Source organism: Oreochromis aureus, linkage group 3 (genome assembly GCF_013358895.1).
Source record: "Oreochromis aureus strain Israel breed Guangdong linkage group 3, ZZ_aureus, whole genome shotgun sequence".
Taxonomy (NCBI): Eukaryota; Metazoa; Chordata; class Actinopteri; order Cichliformes; family Cichlidae; genus Oreochromis; species Oreochromis aureus.
Genome location: NC_052944.1, coordinates 11,946,721 through 11,973,965, shown reverse-complemented (window position 1 = coordinate 11,973,965; position 27,245 = coordinate 11,946,721). Strand labels below are relative to the sequence as shown.

Below are 27,245 nucleotides of genomic sequence, written 5' to 3'. Positions count from 1 at the left end.
TTGCATAGCAACCATAGCAACGCATGTATTTTCTGAAAAATCACAATTTTGCAACTGAAAACTTAAAGAGAGATAAGATTAAAACGGTAGAAGATCTGAAAAAGCTGAATCAGACAGGAATAGCCCAATAATCTGAGAACATTTTAAAGTTTGAATGGAGTTTCTAGGTGAAAGTATGACAAAGTAGTTAAGTTTCAAAGACAAGCAAGTTTTAGCAGAATTGTGGAAGTTTTCCATTCATTTCAATGGGACAAATTAAAGGAAAAAAGTGTAATATTTTAAAAAGTATAACAGTAATAAACACCAAAAGTCATAGCAGGAATTAGCAGAAAGAGCAGAACAGTTTAGAGTTTGAACGGAGAAAATCGGCTGAAAACTGAGGCAGTAGTTAAGTGCCAAAAAACGTACGGAAGCAACTAGTAAATAGTGGAATAAAGAATAAAGAGAAACAGGAACTCAATAGTGTGGAAGCCCTTTTAGGGCATCCACACAACTAGAAAAATTTGCATTTCCTGCGAAAATGCTGTGTGGATGCCTTAACGCTGAAGCTGTCTGCTGAAAAGCTGAAAAAGATGAAAAGTTGCAAAAACTTGTATGGTGGTGAAAAAAAAATTGTCACCCTGAGCAGGATTCGAACCTGGCCCTCCTGGGCTCAAGGCGGCTATTCATCTCACTGACCCAAACTCACTCTCACAAGGAAAGAGATGGAGAGACTGACAATTATGGTGAAATGAGCAGAAACTGCTGAGAATTGTGCTGATAAGAGGTGAAAAGGCTGAAAATTTTGCAGAAAAGAGGTAAATCAGCAGAATTTCTGCAGAAAAGAGGCAGAACAAAAGAACAAAAGAGAAAACTGAAAACAGGTTTTGTCATGACCGAGATTTGAACTTGGCCGTTCTCGTCTCAAGGCAGATGCTCATCTCACTGAACCAAACTCTTTCTCTCAAAAACAAGAGATGGAGATTCTGACAATTTTGCTAAATGAGCAGAAGCTGCTGAGAATTGTGCTGAGAAGAAGTGAAAAGGCTGAAAATTTTGCAGAAAAGAGGTGAATCAGCAGAATTTCTGCAGAAAAGAGGTAAAGAAGCAATAAGTTGCGCTGAAAAGAGATGAATCAGCAGAATTTCTGCTCAAAGGCGGCTATTCATTTCCCTGAGCCAAAGTCATTCTTACAAAGAAGAGGTGGAGGCGGACAATTCTGCTGAAATGAGCAGAAGCTGCTGACAATTGTGCTGATAGGAGGTGAAAAGGCTGAAAATTTTGCAGAAAAGAGGTGAATCAGCAGAATTTCTGCAGAAAAGAGGCAAAAAGAAGCAGAAACTTGCGCTGAAAAGAGATGAATCAGCAGAGTTTCTGCTCAAAAGAGTTGTCTTTTTTCTGAATACAGCCAAAAAGCTGGAATTTGTGCTGAAAAGGGTGAAAAAAATGAAAATTTTGCTGAAAAGGCGTGAAGAAGCTGAAGAAGCTAAAGTATACTAAATCAAAGTATTTGTGCCAAAACATAGTGTTTCTGCCATATTGTGGTACTACTACATTACAACATGAATACGGATTAAAGATGAAAGAAACTGGCAACAAATTCCTCCACTACAAACCAGTCTGATACCACTTCTTTGCAGTGTTCACGTTTACTAAGGCACTACCCAAAAGGCGCCACAAGAGGGCACTCCAACACAAGAGATGAGGTGAATGAGCAGAATTTCTGCTGAAAAGAGGCAGAAGGTTCTGTATGTAGAAAAAGAAACACTGTTGAACCATGTGTGAAATAAATAAAGAAATGAAATGAAAGAACAACCTGGTTCTGCTCAAATTCACCAATCAGAGGTACTGCCTCAGTCTGCTTCATCAGGCTGTGTACTTGTTTCTGCCATGGAGCGTTAACAAGAATCTGAGGTCCATATTAGAAAAGCTGCTAAAATCATAAAACTTTGCAGAATTGTAATAGATTAGCAATATAAATTACAGGTCTGTGATAGTGTATAAATTTGTAGTGAAAAAAAAAAAACGTGGACCAAGGTGGGATTGAACCCACGACCTTTGAGCTGCAGAGCCGTGTCATTACTGATTGCGCCACCTGGAAAGGGGGCGGCGGTCTGAAAGACAGATACTTGGGCAGTCAGAAAATAGATCGCGGTGAGAGGCGAAAAACGCCGTTTTTGGAGTTACAAAACGTCGTGTAACTCAAAAACTAGGAGGGCTAGCAGCATAATTCTTGTACTTGGTTAATCAGCGGACTTTGGTGTATTTTGACTGCGATTTTCATACCTCGTTCTACCTCCGTCGCGGAGATATGACGAGAGAAGAAACGGCTTCATTTCCAGAGTTTGAAGACTGAGAGAAGGACAGATTTCCACCCCTCAAACAAACGTAATTCATTGCTCAACGGTAAGATAATTGTAAAAACTGCTTCCACTGTGAGTGTCAGCAGTGTCTGAAGATATATTGGCACAAGCCTCATGTCCTAACTTTGCTTTGTTAAAGAGATATGGCGATTTTAAAATGCCTCCGTTACAGAATTTCAGCTCTGAATTTCAAAACCTCCCCATAGACTTTGAATGGGAGTATTGAGACCTTGTGTCACTCCGAGGCAAATTGCAAAAAAAAACGGTAAATCTCACAATAAAGATAGTGACATTGTCTGAAAGCCAGCAAAAATACCTACGTTTTGATGTATAATTTGTGGGGGTTGAGTGGAAATTGAGTCAGTAGCAAGAAGTTGTTTAGACATGAAGAGAAAATTCAGAACGGACCAGCACTCACTCTGACTTAATTGCATAGCAACCATAGCAACGCATGTATTTTCTGAAAAATCACAATTTTGCAACTGAAAACTTAAAGAGGTATAAAATTAAAACGGTAGAAGATCTGAAAAAGCTGAATCATTCAGGAATAGCCCAATAGTCTGAGAACATTTTAAAGTTTGAATGGAGTTTCTAGGTGAAAGTATGACAAAGTAGTTAAGTTTCAAAAACAAGCAAGTTTTAGCAGAATTGTGGAAGTTTCCCATTCATTTCAATGGGACAAATTAAAGGAAAAAGTGTAATATTTTAAAAAGTATAACAGTAATAAACACCAAAAGTCATAGCCGGCATTAGCAGAAAGAGCAGAACAGTTTAGAGTTTGAACGGAGAAAATCGGCTGAAAACTGAGGGAGTAGATAAGTGCCAAAAAGTGTACGGAAGCAACTAGGGGAATAATAATAAAGAAGAAAGAGAAACAGGAAAACAATTGTGTGGAAGCCCTTTAGGGCATCCACACAATAATAATAAAGAATAAAGAGAAACAGGAACTCAATAGTGTGGAAGCCCTTTAAGGGCATCCACACAATAAAGAGAAACAGGAACTCAATAGTGTGGAAGCCCATTAAGGGCATCCACACAATAAAGAGAAACAGGAAAACAATTGTGTGGAAGCCCTTTAGGGCATCCACACAATAAAGAATAAAGAGAAACAGGAACTCAATAGTGTGGAAGCCCTTTAAGGGCATCCACACAACTAGAAAAATTTGCATTTCCTGCGAAAATGCAGTGTGGATGCTTTAAAGCTGAAGCTGTCTGCAAAAACTAGCTGAAAAAGCTGAAAAGTTGCAGAAATTGTAAAAAGTTTGCAGAAGCAAAGGAACTTTGCTAAAATGTAATAACTTAGCAGAACTGCAATATCTCAGAGGAAACATAATACTTGGCAGAAATACAATAGCATAGCAGAACTTAGCAGAAATATTGTAACTTACCAGAAACATGATAAATTCTCAAAAATACAAGAATTTAGGAGAAATAGTATAAGATAACAGAAAGAATATATTTAGCCAAAAATACTTAAACATTACAGAAACACTATGATTTAGAAAAATAATACAACATAGCAGAAATACTGTGATTTACCAGAGACACTGTGATGAACTATGAATATTGTAATTTTAAATTAAAACTGTTTTAGCACAAATACTACAATTTGGCAGAAATACTATGTTTCAGCACAAATACTCTGGTTTAGCACAAATATTATAACATAGCAGAATACACTTATATAGCAGAAATGCTATATTTAGAAAAAAAAAATATAATATAGTAGAAATACTATGATTTAGCAGAAATACTGTAATCAGCACATATACTGTAACATGACAGAAATTCCTCCACTTAGTAGTAATACTATAACATAAGACAAATGTTATGATTTGGCACAAAAACCAAGATTTGGCAAAATACTATGATTTAGCAGAAATACTATGATTGAGCAGAAGTACTAAGATGTAGTAAAAGTACTTTGATTTAACAGAAATACAATTATGTAGGAGTAATACTTTAAAATGGGAGAAATATTGATACACACACACATACACAGAGCCTAAAGGGAACAGTATTTGTGCCATGGAGTGTTAACAAGAATCTGAAGTCTTAGATCGTTTTTTTTTCAGAAGAGATGGGGGAATCGTCAAGTGTTGACAATTTATCATTAAAATATGAATTTTTAGAGATATATGACATGGATGACTTGTTGGCTTAGAAGCCACGAAGGCCCCAATATGCAAATTTGAATGCCTCAGCCCACATATATGATTGGCTGGCTGGGAAGCCCTCCAGGCCCTGATTTGTAAATTTGAATGTCTCATCCCTAAGATATGATTGGCTGGCTGGGACGCTGTGCAGGCCCTGATATGTAAATTTGAATGCCTCAGTCCTCACAGAGGATTGGCTGCCTGGGGACCTGGCAGAAATATGTAGAAATACTATGATTAAGCATAAATACTACATTTAGCAGAAATACTATATTAAGCACAAATCCTATCATAAGCAGAAGTACTATATTAAGCACAAATCCTATAAAAAGCAGAAATACTATATTAAGCAATATAAATATCCTATAAAAATCCTATAAAAAGCAAAAATACTGTACTATGATTTGGTAGAAAAACTATAATTAATCAGAAATACTATATTTAGCAAAAATCTTATAAAACAGCAGAAATGCTATGATTTAGCACAATAGTAATAACTTAAACAGAAAAATTAGAAAAGTAAAATGGACAGCTGAAAAAATGCTGAACATGCTAAGGGTCCCTCAAATATACTTGTTAAATGAAAAAAAATCGGCAAAAAAATATATAACAGCCACACAATCACACATATGGACACATATGGAAACACACATGCACAGAGTGACACACACAAGATCCAATTCAGTCAACCAGTCTAAATATATTGAATTTGAATCTTACAGTGAGATCATCCCATAAAAAGGCTGTCTCTCTCTCTCTCTCTCTCTGTCACACACACACACACACACACACACACACACACACACACACACAAGATCCAATTCCGTCAACCAGTCTAAATAAATTGAATTTAAATCTTACAATGAGATCATCCCATAAAAAGTCTCTCTCTCTGTCACACACACACACACACACACACACACACACACACACACACAAGATCCAATTCAGTCAACCAGTCTAAATATATGGAATTTAAATCTTACAATGAGATCATTCCATAAAAGGCTCTCTCTCTCTCTCTCTCTCTCTCTCTCTCTCTCTGTCACACACACACACACACAAGATCCAATTCCGTCAACCAGTCTAAATATATTGAATTTAAATCTTACATTGAGATCATTCCATAAAAAGGCTCTCTCTCTCTCTCTGTCACACACACACACACACACACACACACACACACACACGATCCAATTCGTCAACCAGTCTAAATATATTGAATTTAAATCTTACATTGAGATCATTCCATAAAAAGGCTCTCTCTCTCTCTCTCTCACACACACACACACACACACACACACACACACACACACATCCAATTCAGTCAACCAGTCTAAATATATTGAATTTAAATCTTACATTGAGATCATTCCATAAAAGGCTCTCTCTCTCTCTCTCTCTCTCTCTGTCACACACACACACACACACACACACACACACGATCCAATTCCGTCAACCAGTCTAAATATATTGAATTTAAATCTTACAATGAGATCATCCCATAAAGTCTCTCTCTCTCTCTCTCTCTCTGTCACACACACACACACACACACACACACACACACACACACACACACACACACACGATCCAATTCAGTCAACCAGTCTAAATATATTGAATTTAAATCTTACAATGAGATCATCCCATAAAGTCTCTCTCTCTCTCTCTCCCTCTCTCTGTCTCACACACACACACACACACACACACACACACACACACACACACACACACACACACACACACAGGAGAGAGGAGAAACTCTAGGTCAGTCAAGCAGCCTGGGAGCTGCTGAATTTGAATCCACCAATCAGAGAGGCTGTGTACTTTTTCCCGCCAAAACAGGTGCAGCCGTTTTTACACACACAGAGCACAGAGACAGGATTTCTGCAGTGAATTTCTCATAGTGAGGATTCCTCTCAAACAAATGGCCATAATTTCCTAACCGTAGGGGCTAGAACGGTCATTCTTACACCGTTTTGTTCAGAAGAGATGGGGGAATCTCAAGGTGTTGACAATTTATCATTAAAATATGAATTATTAAAGATATTTGACTTGTAATGCACCATAACTGGGTAGAGGCAAAGCAAAAACTGTCTTGACCTGCCCTCAAACAACGCTTTCTAACTCTAAATCTATTTGGAGTATTGACATCATTCTTTCACCGTAAGAGACAGCAGGCTTTGGTGAACAGTCATGGAAATTTTCAGGTCTGTGTGGAAATCCAAAAAAAAAGATATGACGAGAGAAAAAAGTGGTTCATTTCCAGAGTTTGAAATCTGAAGAAATCTGAGCGAGGGACGAATTTCCTACCCTCAAACAAACCCAATTCATGGCCAAATGGTAATAGGTGAGAAAGAAATTCTTGAATTGTGAGCGTCAGGAGTGTCTGAAGATATATTGGCACAAGCCTCATGTCTTAACTTCGCTGCGTTAAGGAGATATGACGATTTGAAAATGCCTCTCATTAGAGAAATCCAGCGGTGATTTTGAACAAGCTCTCCATTGACTTTCTATGAGAGTTTCCAGACTTTGTGTTGGTCTGAGGAGATTTGCCAAAATTCTATTATACAGAAATACTGTAATCAGCACATATACTGTAACATGACAGAAATTCCTCCACTTAGTAGTAATACTATAACATAACACAAATATTATGATTTGGCAAAATACTATGATTGAGCAGAAGTACTAAGATGTAGTAAAAGTACTTTGATTTAACAGAAATACAATTATAGAGGAGTAATACTTTAAAATGGGAGAAATATTGATACACACACACATACACAGAGGCTAAAGGGAACAGTATTTGTGCCATGGAGTGTTAAGAAGAATCTGAGGTCCATATTAGAAAAGCTGAACATTTTAAAATTTGAATGGTTGTTCTAGGCGAAAGTATGAAAAAGTAGTTAAGTTTCAAAAACAAGCAAGTTTTAGCAGAATTGCGGAAGTTTCCCATTCATTTCAATGGGACAAATTAAAGGAAAAAAGCTTAATATTTTAAAAAGTATAATAGTTAAAAATACCAAAAGTCATTGCCATCATTAGCAGAAATAGCAGAATAGTTTAAAATTTGAACGGTGAAAATCGGCTGAAAATTGTGGAAGTAGTTAAGTGCCAAAAAAAGTGCAAAAGTGGCAACTAGAATAATAATAATAAAGTATAATAAAGTAGAATAAAGAATAAAGAGAAACAGGAACTCAATAGTGTGGATGCATAAAGCATCCACACAATAATAAAGAATAAAGAGAAACAGGAACTCAATAGTGTGGATGCTTAATCAGCATCCACACAATTAGCATTTTCTGAGAAACAGATACTAGCTGCATATTATAATATACTGTGAAAGTTAAAGATAAATGTAGTTCTATAATGAACGGCAGGGAAATTTGAAATGCAAATCTACGTAACAGGGTTACACTTGTTAAAAGGACACAGTCTAGTCAGATTGGAAAAATTTAAAGTTTTTTAAAGAAGCTTTGGTCTACCCATGGTGTTAGCACATGACTAGATAATGTCACTTCCGGTGTGTCAGAATCAAAATCAAAATTAGATTCATATCTTATGTGAGTTGTTTTATATATTTATAGTTTTTATACTTGACATGCAATCAAATTTCAAATAACATTTTTGAACCACTTTTCTAACACCTGGGTTTACATATTGCATCAATACAAGTATAATTTAAACAACAAATGTATATTTTAGCATGTGCATTGATCAGTTTCGATTCATGATTGGGAAAGAAAATGTTTAGCAATACTAGAATAGCCCATATAATGACAGTTAAACTTTTTAAATACTGCTCTTAGAAAATACTTCACCTCAGCTGAAAAAGTACTGAAAAAAATCTAACAAAAAATGCCCAAAAAATAAATTAAAAAAATTAAGTGTACACAATTTTAACTTGGTACTTGGTACTCATTCTTGATAGAGTGCTATGACAATGACTGTATTTAAGATCTTGAATAAAAAAGATTGATTTTGGATAGGTACATTTTTATGTGCTATAATAAAATGTTATAAAATGATTAAATATCCTTTCAGAAATAACAGATTTTTTTTAATCCACAGAGACACACCTGGAGTGCTTACTAAAAGATCTTGGTTTACAACGGTACTACACAAAGAAACTGTCACTGAGCAAATTACTTGAGATTGATAAGATGACCATCACTGATGAACCTGCCAAGAGTAACTCAGACTTCCCATGGTATTTTCTAAAGAAGCTGATGATGGTTAATGTGGCTGCTAGGAATATGACATCTACATCGGATTGTGAGTCTGATGATGAATCAGGGAATGAAGAGGATTCTGACAGTTCAAACACAGATGACATGCCAAACCCACTCGACATAATCACTGCTCTCTTTCTGTGTTCTGATGGTTTTGTACAGCAGGAAATGGCACTAAAAATGTCCACATGTCAGTTCTCTGTTCCTTTGCTGCTTCCAAATTGTGACACCAATCAGTGCACACTCATGCTGTGGGCCATGAGAGACATTGTTAAAAAGTACAGACCTCAGTCTCTGTCAGAGTCCAAGGGCTTCATTGAAGACAGAATCGTTCTCTCTGAACTTCCAATGATCTCTTTTGTCAGACTGGGTGAGTGCTCCTCATCCAAGTCAGAGATTCTCAATAAGCTTCTGAGCAATTCTCAGCAGTACCATGACACCTTTGTTCATCGCAACATGGAGTGTGGTGACAGTCCAAGAAGAATATCCAACGGACTGATTGAAATTACTTGGTATCTTCCTTGTGGAAACACAAACATTGATATTTTCAGTCAGCCAGTGGCTGTAGCTAACCTTCGTGGGGACATTGCTTCATTTAAAACACAATACTCCTTTTTGTGTCAGACATCTGCAGCAGTTTTTGTGTTCTTTGACCATCTGGACTCTGAGTGCAGTGTACTTACCAACCAACACCACAAGGCTCAGATCTTCTTGGTGGGCAAGGAAGAGAGCAAACGCTGCACTTTAGATGCTTTAAATGAAGTGGAAACTAAGTTGGGCTTAACTAAGAACAATATCATTATTAGGAAAAAGCAGAACAATGATGCAGACTTTGTAAAAAAATTGAGGCAAAAAGTTAGAAATGTGATTAAGAAATCGAAGAACATGACAATAGATCAGATGGCAGACATTGCACATGAACTGGGAATCCTGGTTGATGAAGACTCTCCAGAGTGCCAGAGTGCAAAGAAAAATGCAAAAGCCATCACTGCAGAAATTCAAGACATCCTTAAGTACAAAGATGATCACCTTCCTCGGCAAGGTAAAATATGGAAAGAACTGACCTGCTTAGAGAAGGAAGAATTTCGGCTTAGAAAAGTTGGCTCTGGAAATATAGAAGATTACACAAGTCAACTTCAGAAAGACAGAAAAGAACTGCGGAAAAAGCAGAACTCTTATGACATGTCGACAGCTATGACATGTTTCATTAATGCAATATCAAGCCCAGGAACAGAGAGGTTTTATTTCCTGAAATGGATGCGAATGAACCTGGATAACATGTCTCGGATAAAACTTTCTGAACTTCAGGAGAAATATAAAGAAAAATGCAAGAACTGTGAGAACAAAGAGGAGATCAAAGAAATTGACAGACAAATTTCCAACAGCTCACTGGGGACTGAACACTTCTTCCGTGAAATGGGTCAGATCTATGAAGCCTCACTGTCCCTTCCACAAACAGATCCAGCACGTCAACAGCTGCAGCATCTGCCCAAACTGTGTGCAGAGTTGTTGCTTGATGGATTTCCTCTTGAGCTTGTAGATGGAGATGCATCCAACATCCCTCTCAGATGGGTGAGTGATGTTCTCTCTCAGCTCAGTGACTTGATGTCTCCAAACAGAAAGATCCTGGTAGTCACAGTTCTTGGAGTTCAGAGCACAGGAAAGTCCACTCTCCTTAACACCATGTTTGGAGTGCAGTTTGCAGTCAGCAGTGGTCGATGTACTCGAGGTGCCTTTATGCTGCTCATCAAAATCAATGAAGACATGAAAAAAGTCCTAAACTGTGACTTCATGGTGATCATTGACACTGAGGGATTAAAGTCACCAGAACTTGCACAACTGGAAAACAGCTTTGAGCACGACAATGAGCTTGCTACACTTGTTGTGGGGCTGAGTGACATCACCATTGTTAATGTTGCAATGGAGAATTCAACTGAAATGAAGGACATCCTACAAATAGTTGTGCATGCTTTTCTCAGGATGAAGGAGGTGGGCAAAAAACCAAAATGTCAATTTGTTCACCAGAATGTGTCCGATGTTTCAGCCCATGAGAAGAACTTACGAGACAGGAAACTGCTCCTGGAACAGTTAAATGAGATGACCCAGGCAGCAGCCAGAATGGAAAAGAAAGAGGAGAACAAGCGCTTCACTGATGTGATGGAGTACAGTCCAGACACTGGGAACTGGTACATTCCTGGACTCTGGAATGGAAACCCACCAATGGCACCAGTCAATGCAGGCTACAGTGAGGCTGTATATAAGCTCAAGAAAAACATCATCAAACTGCTGGGAAATTGTGAGTCATCTGCTAATGATGTCATGGAGTTTAAAGAGTGGGTGACAAGTCTGTGGACTGCAGTAAAGCATGAAAACTTTATCTTCAGCTTCAGAAACAGCCTCGTAGCTGATGCATACATGAGACTCTGCACAGAATTCAACAAATGGGAGTGGGAATTCAAAAAAGAAATGTACACCTGGGTAACAAATGCAGAAACTAAAATTTCCAATTTTGGTACAATTGCAGCAAAATCTGAATCTTCTGACATGAGAGACTTTCTCAAATGTTTGAAAAGTGAAGCCTCCACAGTGCTTTCAGCATGGGAGACAAAACTTCTAGAAAATTTGACACAGTATTTCAAGCAAACAGAGGGTCATGTTTATCTTGTAGAAGGATACAGAGAGGAATTCTCAAACAGTGCAAAGAGCCTTCGAAAGGAAATGGAGAGATCTGTTTTTAATCAGCTCACAGCAGCAGCAGAAAACAGACAGGGGATGGCAGAAATTGATAAAATCAAAGAAAATCATGCACAAGAGATTGAAAAGGCAGTTCATGTGTTAATAGATACATGCAGAAAGAAAAAAGCCCAGATGAAAGACAAAGAGCTGGACAACGAGTTTGATAAGATGTGGAATGAAACACTGAAGAAACTTTCTTTTTCTAAACAAAAGACAACAAATGTCTTCACCAGCGTATCTCATGGCCTGAGAATCAATCTGTCACACAGGGGGAGTCATGCATGTGAATTATTAAGTCAAAAAAGTCTACAAGATTGTGGAAAAGAGCCTTTCAAATATACAAGTGAGAACATACTTCACAGAGCTAAACACGCAATGGGCAGAGTGGCTAAATGGTTCAACATTGACGATCACATAATGGCTGTACAAAAACTGGCTGACAGCATCATAAATGCCTGCACTCAGTTTGTGAGAGAAAAAGTGAATAGAAAAAAAAACTACTCTGACACTTACATCCAGGAGATTCTACACATCATTGATGAGAAATTACAAAACAATCAAGATGTTAAGACAAACATTGAGTTTGAAGTTTCTCTGAAACAGCACATCTGTGGATTTGCAGCCAGAGAGTTTCAGAAAATGCACGAAGATTTCATCCAAGAAAATGATCCCTACAGATGTCTGATGAAAAACAAGAAAAGGTTTTGTGATGATTTTAAAGATGTGTTCCATGAAAGAGACCAGTGTCAGAAGAAGGCAGAAGAATTCACCAACCGATGTTTGAAGCCTGCTGTTGAAGATTTTATCACTCGATCCCTAGGACCTGATATCACTGGTGAAATGCTGACATGTGAGCAGCTCAGCACACGAATGTCCTTTCAGTATTCAGTTTTACTGGATTTACTTTCAAAGGATGATTTTAAAAACTATGTGAGCTATATTGACTCATATGAGAAATATGTCAAGACATGGATACTCAACAAAATAGTGGAGCGCTTCTCAACTGTGTCCACAATATCTGAGTTTGAGGACCAACATCTTAATTCATGTATCAAAAGCATAAATGATGCCATCAACAAGGCCAAGAATAAAAAGAGTGATGAATTGAAGACATTTGTTGAAGATATTTGTAAAGAACTTGGTGATAAACTGGTCATTTCCCAGGATGCTCTTGGTGCTTTCATGATCCTGAACAATGCTGACAAGAAACAGTTTGCTGACTGGCTCACAGTGTCTGTGAATGAAATGGCAGAAGATCGTAGAATGAAGTTTGAAAAAGTGCAAATTGAAATGAAACTACAGCATCTCCATGTGCAGCCCCAGAATGAGCTTTTCAACAAATTGGTTGGTTGCGGCAAACAGTGTCCATTCTGCAAAGCTCCCTGTGATGCAGGAGGAAGAGCCCATACTGAGCACTTTGCTCTACTGCATCGGCCTCAGGGTCTGGGTAGCTACAGGTGGGACACAACAGAAGAACTTATCACTGACATATGCTCCTCTCTCGTTGTCAGTGACAAACGTTTTTACTGCAGTGCTACAAACTATGAACGGCACCCTTACAAGAATTACAAGGACTTTTACCCAGACTGGAAAATCCCCCCAGATGTGAGCCTTGAGGCATCTGACTACTGGAAATTTATAATGGCACAGTACAACGATGATTTTGCCAAAGAATTTAATGCAAAACCTGCTGTTATTCCAGCAGCCTGGAAAGAAATCACAAAACAGCAGGCAGAAAAAAGTCTCAAAGAGTCATTTACCATCAAGTAACAACGTTCATTTCTCCACTGTTTATGTACGTAAGAACACATCACCAATATTATTTTAGCGGTATTAAAGAACACATCTAAGCATTTTATTAGGCAAAATTAAGATACTGTTAGTGCAAAATAAGGCAATTATTGGTAATATTAGTCGCATTACATTAGTTTGCATTTAACACATTTAATGTAAAATAATCTGACCTCAAAAATGATCTGTCTTTTTTGTTTTGTACATATTGTTAATATATTCTGAGGCCTAATCCTTAGAATATATATTCACTAATGATTTTTTTCAGAGATCAAATAGATATATGAGCATTTATTTTTTTTCACTTTGTTTCTTGTCACATGCTCACATTTTGTTATGTAAACTAAGATTAAATGTCTTTCTGTGTCAAGTATTGACACATTAAGTTTTCAAAGATCAGAAAAGGTTGTTTTTTCTTAAAATTAATTTCAATACGTGGCTTTCTTGCTCTGAATTTAAGATTTCCCTTTCTTTCATGGCATATCGGAGTTCACATATTCACACTTTTAAAAGGACGTAAAGGATCACTAATCACTATATCCCTATATGTGGTAAAGTCCACAAATCAAGCTAATTATTTACTGTTATTGTGGTGGATTTTTTGGATGACATGTATATCTATGTAATAGGGGTGCAACAAGACATGTATCGGTATTGAAACGTTCGATACAGTGCTTTTGGTTCGGTGCGCATATGTTTTGAACAATACAAATTTTTACATTTATTTTATCAACTTTTCTTCTGACAATGCTGTCTGTGTAGAGAACTCAGTGGATCTGCTTTCGACTACTGTGTCTAGGCTGCATTGTCGAGCGCAGATCCACTAGTGATGGGATTTCCGGCTCTTTTTAGAGAACCGGCTCTTTTGGCTCGGATCACTAAAAAGAGCCAGCTCTTTCGGCTCCCAACTGGCTCTTCAGGTTGTTTTGTTGCTTTAATTAATTTATTATTAACAATAATATAAAATTATGCACAAAAGGAATTACTAATGTAAAAAAAAAGTGGTTTTATTTATATATGTTTATATATAAATATATGCGGTGGCCCCCACAAAGCAGTTACGAACTCCAAAAAGCACGTACAAACTCCAAAACACATTTCTAGTAAACGGAACTTCCCAAACAGAGCTACCTAGATCACTTAAATTATACAATTGAAAGCATTTGTGTATTGTTTGTGTATTTATACACAAGTGCTCATATATGTTCAAATAATTTTAAAAAAATGTTCATTTACCTGTTACTACCACACACCAAATCTGGTCGTTCGTACTTCCTGGGTTGTGTAGCCACTAGGTAACAAAAGCTTAACACTGCGCCTAGCATTCTGGAGCACTTCTGTTGTGTTTTGTATGTGCTTCTGAGTTTTTATATGTTTTAGAGTTTTTACGTGTTTTAGAGTTTTTACGTGTTTTGGAGTTTGTACGTGCTTTGTCTCTAGGGGCCACCATAAATATACTTTTATTTATTCACTCCACATAAAATGTAATAAATAAATCATATAATACAAAAACCAATTATTCACATTTCAACTTTTAACTATTTAAATTTTCAGCTTTTTCCTTTTAAACAAATATAAAGTGAAACAACACAAAACACTGCAAACCACAACACAATTAAATATAAATTAAAATATGAAAACAAAAAGAAGATGCATATTCTCTGTCATATGGGCCTGCATGAATAAACTTTCTGAATCCTTTATCATCCGCAACTGAAAATAGTTGTGGATGATTATTATACCTTTCTAATGTGACGCTGTTGTCCCTGGCTCTCTTTCTCTCTCTCTCCCTCCCGCTCTGTTCCTGTGCTACTGCGAGTGTAACTACCGCCCCTCCCCCCTCTTCCCAAAGTAAAGCACAAGGCTCGCATGCAGAGTGAAGCAGAAAAAAAGTGCGAGAGAGAGGGTGAGAGAAAGATAAAAAAAAACCCACGGCTCATGATAAGGAACCGGCTAGCGTCGTTCACGTCAAAGATCTGGCTCTAAGAGCCATTTTGTTCGTGACGACACATCACTAAGATCCACTGAGCTCCGCGCAAGCTAGCAAGACATCATGGCAACTGGCTCAACGCTACCCGAAATTGATCCTCCCCCATCGTCTTTAAGATCTGGCGTTTGGAACTATTTTGGTTTTCATGTATGTATGTATGATCCTGATGGTAGCGCATCATGGACAAAACTACAACGGTATGTCAGATGTGTCACACAATGCTCAATTACTTTGGTGGGAACTAGCTCGTTAACGTGTTGGCGCTGTCCAGCCCCACGCGCGGGGTGATCCACGGCAACTCGTTATCGGCGATTTGCCGCATTAATGCAGTTATGGCGTTAACGTCATTTTAACGCGATTAATGCTGACAGCAGTAGTGGGAACACAACGAATATCACTGCACATTTACGCCGACATCACGCTAGTGCAAAGACAAGTGGAAGCAGACAAAAACAACACCAAGCATGCGTGCTACAAACTTTACCCGAGTCATTTAGACAGCACATGATTCTAAGAGGGCAAAAGAAATAGGGCAATTGCTACTTTTATTGCTGTCGACATGCGACCCTTGTCTGTTGTAGAAAACCTCCCTCTTATGGGGACCTGAAGAAGGGTATAGTATAGCTTTTTTGGAAAGAGCCATTTCTCTGTAATAAACCCTCTTTTGCAAAGATGAGTGATTTCTTGATCAGATAGATTTATTTTTTAAATATTTTGTTGTTTCAACAACATTAAATTTAAAAACTGTACTTTTAAGTTAAAAGAAATATTTATAATTTTAATAAATTACAAATTAAAAAAGGCATTAACATTTTTTTTGTATTGAAAAAATATCGAACCGTGACACTTAAGTATCGAACAGAACCAAACCGTGAATTTTGTGTATTTTTGCACCCCCATTACATAACTACATACACTCTATATCTATCTGCACGGAACATATATACCGTAAATTTCACGTATACAATAAATTTTACTTCACCATGGTTTATTAAGGTGGTACAGTAACAGGACAGTTAATGTAAGGGGGGTGAGTTCTCTTTTCCAGAGGATCTTTGTGAGTCCATAAATTTAACTGGGTCTAAAAAATTTAGATCTCCACGTCGTTGGTGGTATAAGGTTATCATAATAGCTTCAAAATTTGCAACCACATTACATTACTGAATAATAACCTTAGTGATGTGTATGTATTACTGTCTTCGTGTCTGTTGACTGTTAGGTAGCATGATAATGGATATCAAAATTACTTCAGTTATGTGTTGTGGAGAAAAGAGATGTTATTTTTCCTGCCATTTTTTATCAGTTCATTTTACTATTTTCAGTTTTATTATTTGGATATTGTTATCGCATCATAATCATATAACAAGCATTTGCATTGATGCATTTATTGATATTACCTTAAAGTTTGCATTCACTTTAAGTTCACTTTTATTTACTTTATTTACTTTATGTACAGGTGCCAGTATAATCATATGATAATTTGTCATTGCAGGAGCACCTATGATTATTTTACACATTGCATTTGTGCCTTAAAGGAGTTGTGACTCAAGAAGTCGTCTCTTGAGGGTTATAAACTTTTGGTTAGGATTAGCCAATCTACTGTGAGGATGACCTGAGTTATTGAAGGATTGCACATGCTTACAATACATTTGTATTCTGTTCTTTTATTATTTTTATTCATGTATACCTTTTTATTAAGTTTTAAGTAGTGGTATCAGATTGAGACATTTGTTTAATACCTTTTTATATATTTTACATATAAGCCAAGATCATCACACATAGGATGGCTTCAGCCTGGTTGCATAAGCAGAGAGGTCACATAGGGTGCAAGGCAAGGGTAACATATGCACAGACATACACACACACCCACACGTACACAGACATACAAGTGAGTTTATTTAGGTGAAAGGTAAGCATGCTTGCTAAGGTTGCAGTTTTTGTGGGTGTAGGTGATGGTTTGATAAGAGTACAGGATGTCTAACTGTCTTGTGGGGACTGTGGGTGCGGGACTGCACCGAGAGAAGGATGGAAGCCAATGTTCTTTAAAAGGGGTCAAAAGTTAACTGGGGTTTTGTGGGTTTGATTTGACGTATGCAAATATTGTATCTGTTTAAGACATGAAGGGGCGTTGTATTAATCTGCCCATATAAAACCTTTATGTTGTTTATTGTTTGAGAGATCCACCTTTGATGTTCTGCAGGGTGTGTCTCCCACACGTGTGATTTTCATTAAAGTCATCGCTTGAATTCATCTTTTGGACCATTGTGGTTACTTGCATTCCTCCTGTGTTTTCTTCCCAATATTTTGAACCCAACATTTTGGAGGCTCGTCCGGGGGAAGTACAGGACGGAGAGGGGTCCGAGGTGTCAGGCGCTCAGGCATCGGTCAGTGGTGACAGTGAGTGACAAGCCGGCATACATCAAAAGGTAGGCACCACCTGTTGATCTTATGAACCAAAGTGTGTCAAATTGGGCTGTGTAAATTGAAAGTCTGCTCACTGAAATTACTGGTAAAGGTCTGTTTTGACTTTGGTGAAAAATCTGAAATTGAAGTAATGATAATGAAACGTTGAAAATGATAGTACTGGTTAAAGAGAATAAGTGTATTTAAAGCAGTTGGACTGCATAAAATGAATTTAGTATAATAGGTAATTGGTGAAAGTTTGTGACATTCAAGTCTCAATTGAATATAAAGCCGGGCTTGAACATCAATATAATTGCTTGTGTGATTTTAGGTGATGTTTTCAAAGTAATTAAATTATCTTAGGACGGGACTAGGGAATAGTCTTAGGAAGCGCAGAGCTCAGATGTGACGGTCTCTCCTGGTCAAGGACGCTTGACCCTGACCTATTAATGAATAGGGTTAGTCCAGTTTGGCAATCTGTGGGGGTACGGGCATCCCAAAATACGCTAAAGTGATTGAATCACTTTTACTGTCGGGATAGTATATTGCGCTTTTTGGTCAGAGAAACCGGGTTTCAGGCGTGTAGTATCAACTTAAAACTTTCAGGTGAAGCTTGGGTTGAGTGACGCTTTTAAATTGTGTTAGAAGTTTAGAAATCAGGCCGCGGTCCGGGATCGATAAACGGTGACATTGGTTGCAAAAAACTCGGGAAGTTTGTCCGCTGGGCGGTTAATTTAAAGTTGCCAAAATTATTTAGGTGTTGATAATGTCAGGCCTGATATTTGTGGTTGTGATTGTTGGACGTCATTGTAATATAATGTAAAAGAAAAGAATTTTGTCTGTGATCAGCTGGTGAGCCTGAGCGCGTGCTGCAGCGCTGGAGGTTATTTTTAGATGATGCGGGTGTATGCAAATGAGGTGACTGTTGTGGAGTGCACAAAGGAGTTTTATTTTTGTTCAGCGTGTTATTGAATGTATAATTATGCTTTGCAAATGTTCTTTATAATCAAATGCTGGTTTTATTTATTATAAGAAAGTGAATGAAGTTTTGTTTCACTGCTGTGATTAAATGATGAGGAACTGTGGTGTGAGTTTGAAAGTGTTTTTGATTTAAGCAAAGTATGGTTTTAAGCAATGTATGTTTGATGCTATGAGAGTTTAAGTTTCCTTTTAAAGCTTAAAAGTTTATAAATATATTACTTAACCCCGTTATCTGTTGATTTTAGTATAGTATGTGGTGTGTTTAAGGGAAGCAAACTGTAGCCTAACTGAGGTTATATGAGCGTGTACAATTTTAATTGATTACTGTGAATTAATGAGTGTATAAAGATAAAAGGACGTCCTAATTTAGTTGAAATTTTAAAGTCTAGTTTAAACTGTACTTATAATGTACGGTAAATTAAGTAGAGGAAATTATAGGACATTATCAGGAGAGAATTGGTAAAGATTTATGAGCTGTCTTGATACAGAGAAACAGGAGTTTGTCAGCTTGAAGTGCTGAATGATGCTCGGTCTCTGTGATCAAGTTCAGACATACGTTTTAAGCAAAAAATGAGCCACTAATAAGTGTGACAGATTGTTAAAGTGATAAAGTAATAAGAGCATCCATGAGCACACAATAAAGTGGACTTGTTAGGGTCAGTGTAGGACCAACTTTGTGAGAGGTTGAACTAGACTTGTGCTTAGGGAAAACTCTAAAGATTATTTTATTTTTAATTTAAAATTTTAGGCTGGATAAAATTATACAGAAATCCAACCATGCTGTTAGAGGCGTCCTGTAAGATTGAAATTACACAGTGGTAGGGTCTTTGGTGGAGGTTAACTGTGTGTGTCATGTAGAGACGGAGGATGACCCATATGAGTTGACAATATGGGAAGAAGTAGAGGCGGAGGACTTAGATGCTTATTTGAGCCGTTGTTACTTTTTTATTTCAGGGGTTGATTGAGTTGGCGGGAATGTAGACGACCGGGATGGGCGCCTTCTTCTGCGGCTAATTTCCTTCTTTCAATGATTGAGGCTGTTGATAGTGGGTCTGATTTTAATATAATGGCATGATGGTGGCCGTGTGATTGCTTGTGACGTTCTGGAGTGAGGTGATTTTAAATGAATAATATGGGTGATGAAAGTGTGTGGGTGAGATTGTGTGGATGTGGCGGTGTGTTTGAAATGGAGGAGATTTTGCAGAGTGTTGTTTCAAAGGGTGTGATTGAATGGGTGTAATTGTGAATTAGATGAGCCTGAGTTTAATCGGTGTGTCGCTCTCTTCTCTAGAGCATGGTGTGTATTTTTATTATTAATGTAGGATGATGGCGCCTTGATGCAAGTCTGCGCTGATTTGATGCTCTGTGAATGGAGTTACATCACATCGTGCACACAGGACAACATACAGTGCTGGTGTCTTTATGAAATTACCGTGGAAAATAAAGGAGTGTGATTTAATGCGAATGTTGCTAAACTCGGGGATGGTTTCTGACAGGTTGGGTAACTGTGTGTTGTTGAGCAGGTGGAGGAGGAGATAGTGGCTGATAAAGCGGTGAGACTGATTCTGAAACTGAAAGGCAGGCGTAGCGAGGTAACCCGGGAGGAGGAGCCGAGTGACGTCATTTGGGAGGTAAGTCTGTGTTTTAGGAAATGGCTGACAGCCCAAGTGTGACATCAAGTGGAGAAAGGGGCTATAAGCCTCTTAAGCAGCAGCTTGAACAGCTCAAGAGAGCCATTCGTTTGGCTGGTCTTGGAGCATCCAAATCAGTGGAAAAAGAGTGTCAGGTTATGGAAGCGGAGGTAAGTAAATTTATTGCTTCCCAACAGAAAGGATTGGAGGATAAAATAGCCCTAAATATAGTGCTCAAAGCGGAAGGAGAGAGATGTGAGCAGAAAATAAAACAACTGGAAAAAGAGTCAGAGGGGCGTTCAGTTAACCGGAAAGCCAAAGGAGAAATTAAGGACTTAAAGGCAAAACACACGCAATGTTGCAAGTGGCTGTTCTTGTGGAATGCAGCATGTTCCTGGATGAAGGAAGAAAAGGAGGATGTAACAGGAAAAACAGAAGAAATGGTAAGTATCGTGGAGTCTTTGAAACAATTGAAACAAGAACATAAGACACTAGAGGACCAGATGAAGAAGCTGACTCCAAAGGCAGAGGAAGCTAACCAATCTTACACCCCAAGATTATATCCCTGGGCCACATTGACACCCAGTGCCCCACCACCACCATATGTCATGCCTATGATGACTTTTGAAGGAGGACACGTGCGTGGCCCTGAGGGTCAAACAGGCGTGGTCCTGGGGGAGTTGCAGACGTGCAATATGTGAGTGCACCCTGACAATTCCAAGTCTTCCCTGTGAAGAAGGGTCTAGCGCGGTGGACACTCAGCCCATGGGTGGGGGAGGGACAATGGCCTCAGCTGCAGATGTAGGCTTGTCCTCGCCTCACCATTCGCTGACTGGTGGTGACGTGGCCCAGGAAGAAGACCCGATGGAAGGATCGTCAAGGCCAGAGAACCAGACTGAATTGACCTCTCCAATGGGGATATGACATCACCAGGAGACGAACTCACATTGTCCAAATTCAAGGAATTGCCAACACCAGCCGGGAAGCACCGGTCCGGACAGGGATCCTGGCCAAACTGAAGAAGGAACGATGGGAAGGACAAGTGCACGGGTGTATGAATGAGGACGAACGTGGCCTGTTGGAGGTTTTGCATACACTGGATGTGGTTAGACAGAAGACAGCAAGAGAAATGTCAAAGGTAGAGAGAGCTGCCTGTGTGACATCATCAGAAGAAGAGAGTGATGAGGAAGAGGACATGAGAGAAAAAGCTGAAGCTGACCCAGGTCCAGTCATCAGCCTGAGGAACAGAACGGTGGGAAAAAATCCAACAAAGGAGGAGACTGTAGGAGCACGAGGAGTAAGGAGGTCTATGTTTGACCACTCAGAAGGTCAGGGAGGACAGGAAAGCATAGGAAAGGGAAGTCTAAGCTAAAATCTGTTATGCCCCTAATAGTTGGACCTAAACAACAGCCAATTTATCGTGCATATAAGGTCAGAGATTTGGAAGCCCTGGCTTCCTAGCTCCCACCAATAACTGAGGGGAGCAAGTTGGTTAAGGAAATTAGCGGCACTGACCGAAGGAGACGAATTGGCTATTGGAGATTTTAGAGGTCTGGCTGGACGTTGTATGGTGGGTGGAGGTCTGTCTGATGTAGAGGAGATAGCTAAGACCACTGAGTACCCTAATGATGTTCCCTATTACAGAGTGCAAAACGAAATAGCAAAGGCAGTTCGTGAAAAATATCCAGCACCCAACACTGGAGCTATACCAAAGATTATTTGGGATCCAAAAGATACCCCAGAGAGTTTTAGCAAAAGCAAAGGAGCAGTGGCTGTCGCAAACAGGCATACATCCCGGCCAGGAGGGGAGCATCGAGCTTGGTTTCGTGTCGCCGTTCTAGCTGGACTGCCCAAACAAGTCGCAGCTGACCTAGAGAAGAATCCTGATTTTGCCGTGGCAGATTCGGTGCAGTGGGAGCGACATGTGACCCATCGCTTGCAGCACGAACAGGATAGTGTGAACAAACAAAAAAGAAGGAGCTGGAGGAGGCTCAGGCGCAACTGGTGAAATTACAGTTGATTGAGGCAAGAGATAAAGCGGGAGAAAAGAAAGAAGTTAAAGAGAGTCCTAAGAGAATGATGGTGGCAACCCCACAGCCTGATCCTGTGCCTGATTGGCGGATTTGGACCCGAACCTCTACCCTGATGACCGCTGGCCCGCTAAGGCACCAAGGCAGCGCCAACCTGCAGGGAATTGGGGAACCGGGGATCGCAGAGGGGCGTGGTGGATCCTGGAGGGAGGACAAAGGGCTCAGAGTGCAGGGAATCCCAGCAACGCAGTTTGGACCACTGGCTGCTTCAGATGTGGAGCACAAGGACACTGGGCTCGAAATTGCCCCAACCCGACCCCCGAGCTATCAAGGGCGAGGCTATCAACCCCAGGCACGTGGATCCCGAGAGGAAGAGGTGGTTTCAGGGGAATACATCAGGCACCAAACCCAAATGCGGCACCAGCTGCTCAGTACCCAGTAGTCGACTGGGGCTGGGGGCGAGCAGTTCTGACAAAACCCGGAGAGAGCAGACAGTGTGGGAATGGCAGAGCCCATGCTGTCGATGTCCGTGGAGGGACAGAATTGTCCTTTCTGGTGGACACTGGAGCAACTTATTCAACATTGAAAGCCACACCAGACAGAACATCACTCTCCTGTCACACGGTTGAGGTGGTGGGCTTTTCCGGTGTTCCAATGACTCTGCCTCTCACTGATCCAGCATTGACCAAGCTGGGAAAACAGACTTTGAAACACCAATACGTGGTGTCACCACAGGTGCCTGTAAACCTCATGGGCAGGGATCTGCTTGTGAAACTGGGAGCTACAATTATGTGTTCTGCAGATGGACTGACAGTTGCTCTGCCGGGAGGAAAAGAATTCCCGTGCCTGGGATCACTTTCAAAGACTCAATATCTAGTCCAAGACTCTGAACAACCGAAAGCCGACATTTACTGGGGCAGGTTGGTGGGCGAAGACATTCTGAGACAATTTGTGCTGTGGAAACCCTGGATAATGAGCCTGGCCGTCTATTCCCCGCCACGAGATCCATTCCATGTTACCCTGTTCTATGATAGAGAAGATGATGACACCTATCGGGAACATTTCCAGTCTGAGCTTGAGGGTCAGACCTGGAAGGTGCATTGTAAAACATTTATATTGGACCAGAAGGTGTCGCCGCTGCTGTGAAATTAACTGATGAACAACTGCCTTGGTACAATGTGGGAGAGGATTCAGCTCGCACATTACCTTAGCGGTCCATGACGGGCACGAGGCGAGGGATCTGGGACCGATGGTTAGCGAGCACTGGATAATGCTTGGTGGCAGTCCACACAAATTCCTAATGTTTCTTATGCACAAAATGTAAAATATATCGAATCAATTGTGTCTGTGACAACACAGTAGTGCTTGAACACAAAGAAATTTCCAGAACACATGGTAGGGAGAGAACTGATCATCCTGATGCTGTTGCTGAATTGTCTAAACTGCCTGACAGTCTGTGGTCCAAAGGGCCCACGGACGTTGGTCTGGCTACTTGTTCACCTGTTCTGTTCCAGCTCAAGTCAGATGTACCGATTAACAGACCGCAGTATAGACACAAACCAGAAGCGGAGGCGGGATCATGAGAGACCATTGAAGGGCTGCTGCAGGTAGGAGTGTTAGAGCCATCATACGCACATTGGAACACACCTATTTTGCCAGTAGAAAAGCAGGGGACAGGAAAGTACCGTATGGCACATGATTTGAGAGCAATTAATGCTATACTGCGTACTGACACTGTGCCTGTGCCAAACCCATACACAGCTTTAACTGCACTGAAATGGGATCAAAATGGTTCACCTGTATTGATTTAGCAAATGCATTCTTCTGTCTCCCATTGCATGAGTCACTCAGAGACATTTTCTCATTTACATACAGAGGCCGAAAGTTTAGATACACTCGGCTGCCACAGGGCTTTGCATTGTCTCCAGGCATTTTCAATCAGGTGCTGAAAGAGGCCTTGTCTCCATGTCAATTGCCTGAAGGCTGTACATTAATACAGTATGTAGATGATCTCTTAATTGCAGCCCAGTCAGCAGCGGCTTGTACGGCAGCTTCTCTGGTGGTGTTGAACAGACAGGCAGAATGTGGCTTCAAAGTAAGTAAAGAAAAACTGCAATTAGTTCGACCAGAGGTAACATTCCTGGGCCGGGTGATTGCACACAAATCAGTGGGGTTAATGAACACACACAGAGACCAAATTCTGACACATCCAAAACCGAGAACTGTAAAGGAATTGCTTTCTTTTCTTGGCTTGACAGGTTACAGCAGACAGTTTATCCCAAACTATGCAGGAAAAACTGCCCTTTAAGGGATCTTATTAAGACAGCTGGCGTTCGAAATCTTAAGGCAGTGTTGCCTTGGACGCCTGACACTGAAACAGCGTTCATTTCACTGAAACAGGATTTGTCTAGAGCTACTGATTTGGCAACACCTGATTACAATGAACCATTTTATTTGGATGTTTCTGAAACAAATGGCATTGTAAATGGTGTGTTGTTTCAGAAAAAGGGGAAGTAGGCAAGTGCTCATGTATGTCAGCATAAAATTAAATCCAACAGAAGCAAGGCATCCCACATGCACACAACATGCAGCAGGGGTCGCAAAAATCATTCAGAAAACAGCACATGTAGTGAGAGAGCACCCTTAAAATACTGACTACACACAGTGTAGTGGCGTATGTCAATTCACAGGCGTTTACTATGACATCACTGGCACAACAGAGATTGAGCAAAGTCTTAGACGCCCCAAATTTGACATTCACTCATGAAGGCATTAACATGGCAGATTTAATAGGATCAGGAGAACCACACGAAGGCCAAAAAGCTCAGGTGGAAGAGAAAATCAGAGAAGACCTGAAGGCGGAACCCATACCTGGAGCCGAAGATTGGTTCACAGATGGATGTTGCCACAGAGATGAAGAAGGATTGAAGGCAGGGTACGCTGTAGTCTGCAGGATAGGAAATGAGTATCAGGTCAAAGAAGCAGGAAGAATTGAGGGACAGCAGTCAGCCCAGAGAGCTGAAGTGATAGCCTTAATTCAAGCTCTGAGATTGGCCAAGAACAGGAGAGTGAACATCTACACTGACTCAGCATATGCGTTTGGAGCAGCGCATGTGGAATTGGCCCAGTGGAAAAGAGCAGGATTCAGAACAGCAACCAATGCACCTATTTGCCACCAAAAGGAAATGGAGGAACTGGAAAAGGCTTTGGGAGACCCGGATGAGGTAAGCATCGTAAAATGCAAGGGTCACTCACAAGGAACCAGCATGGTGGCAAAAGGAAATCAGAAAGCAGATGAAGCCGCAAAGGAAGCAGCCGGCTACAAAGGACCAAGACAAATGATCCAAGTGATAGCTGAAGAGGAAGTGATCACCAACAGGATTGAGGAGGTGAGACAGGCTCAGGAGGAGGCCACACCGGAGGAAAAGGGGGTGTGGCAAAGAAAAGGAGCCTGTCAGGACGGTGGCTTGTGGCGGGGGCCAGACAGGCGCCCCCGTCCTCACAGCCAAAATGGCGAAACAGAAGGTAAGTGAGGCCCATGGGCTGGCCCACGTGGGTGTGGCACAGATGGAGAAGAATCTGTGTCATTGGTGGCATCCTGATCTGAGAGAAATGATAAGGGAAAAGGCCAGGGACGTGTTTAATTTGTGGAGTACACAATCCCAAGCCAACGGTCAAGCCCGAATCAGGTAAGTTTCAGGTGCCTGAGAGCCCAGGAGAAGAGATTGTTATTGATTACACTGACATGATTGATGTAGGTCCTGGTGGAGTCAGGTATTTGTTGGTGTGTGTAGATGCTTTGACAGGCTGGCCCAAGCGTGGCCAACAAAGAAGGAGGACGCGAAGAGTGTAATTAAGTGTTTAATCAATCATTACATTCCTCGACATGGGTTTCCCAAAAGAATTAGATCAGATAATGGAACTCATTTTAAAACCAAGATTTGGCAGAAGTGGAGAAAATGTTGGGTGTTCAGCACAAATTTGGAACAGTGTATCATCCTCAATCTCAAGGGAAAGTAGAAAGAATGAACTTAAATCTGAAAAATAAGATAGCGAAGATTTGCACACACACAGGGCTGAGTTGGGTTGCAGCCCCTGCCGATTGCTTTGATGACCATACGTTGCTCTGTTAATCAGTCCACAGGATATAGTCCCTACGAGCTGCTGACCGGGAGGCAGTTTCCGGCACCCTGGACAGTAGGCCCGGTGGAGCAGCCCAGGAAAACTAACAGGTCTCACACTGAATATTTTAATGAGTTGAAAGCACTTGTGTCCAGTTTCACAAAACAGGTGGCGTGTGAGAAACCCACGGGAAAGGAGAGGTTCCGGATGCGAAGGCTGTCTGGCTGAAGGTCATTAAGCGAAAGTGGAAGGAGCCTCGCTGGACGGGTCCGTTTGAGGTGACTGCCCGGATGGCTACAGCGGTCCAGTTGAAAGGAAAGGTGACACTTGGTTCCACTGGACGCAGCGCAGCGGCAGACGAGGGCTTGCTGGGGAAGGCCAAGCACCATCTAACACGGTTGGAAATAAGAGGCAGAATAAATCCTCTCAGCCGTGCAACGGGCCAACCAGTAGTCCACCTGGGAGGTCAAGAGAGAAGAGCAGCCGAAGAGAAGATCGCCACGCCACAAAAAAGGAGTGGTAACGAACTGATAAGCTGAGAAAAGACTGTAACAAGAAGAGAGAGTTGAAGTCTTATGCTAAAGCACAAAAGTTGCATTACATAATGCCATTACAAGAATTAGAAACCTTAGAAGATTTGCCTGACACGATGCCATCACAACAACCAGAAACTCGTGAGGGGAGAAAAGATATTAAGATGTTGCTTTCTGTGGTATGTTTGATGTCAGTCATGATACTAATCATGGCCATATGTTTTTTGCTTTATTTTTTGCAGACCGCCCCAAGCAAACTGTCTGAACGAGGAGGTCATTCCAGCCCAACACCAA

The 27,245-nt window shown here is 40.4% G+C and overlaps 1 protein-coding gene across 1 annotated transcript; it reads left to right on the top strand.

Annotated features, from left to right (window-relative positions):
* Nucleotides 1-7,773: 7,773 nt before the first annotated feature.
* On the top strand, nucleotides 7,774-14,183 carry LOC116326314 (up-regulator of cell proliferation-like). The gene has a single exon (XM_039606833.1). The coding sequence runs from the start codon at nucleotides 8,666-8,668 to the stop codon at nucleotides 13,238-13,240; it is 4,575 nt and encodes a 1,524-aa protein (XP_039462767.1). The 5' UTR covers nucleotides 7,774-8,665; the 3' UTR covers nucleotides 13,241-14,183.
* Nucleotides 14,184-27,245: the final 13,062 nt, after the last annotated feature.

What these genes read in the sequence shown, in the direction of transcription:
- LOC116326314 (XM_039606833.1), top strand. Translation starts at nt 8,666, where the DNA reads ATGACCATCACTGATGAACCTGCCAAGAGTAACTCAGACTTCCCATGG.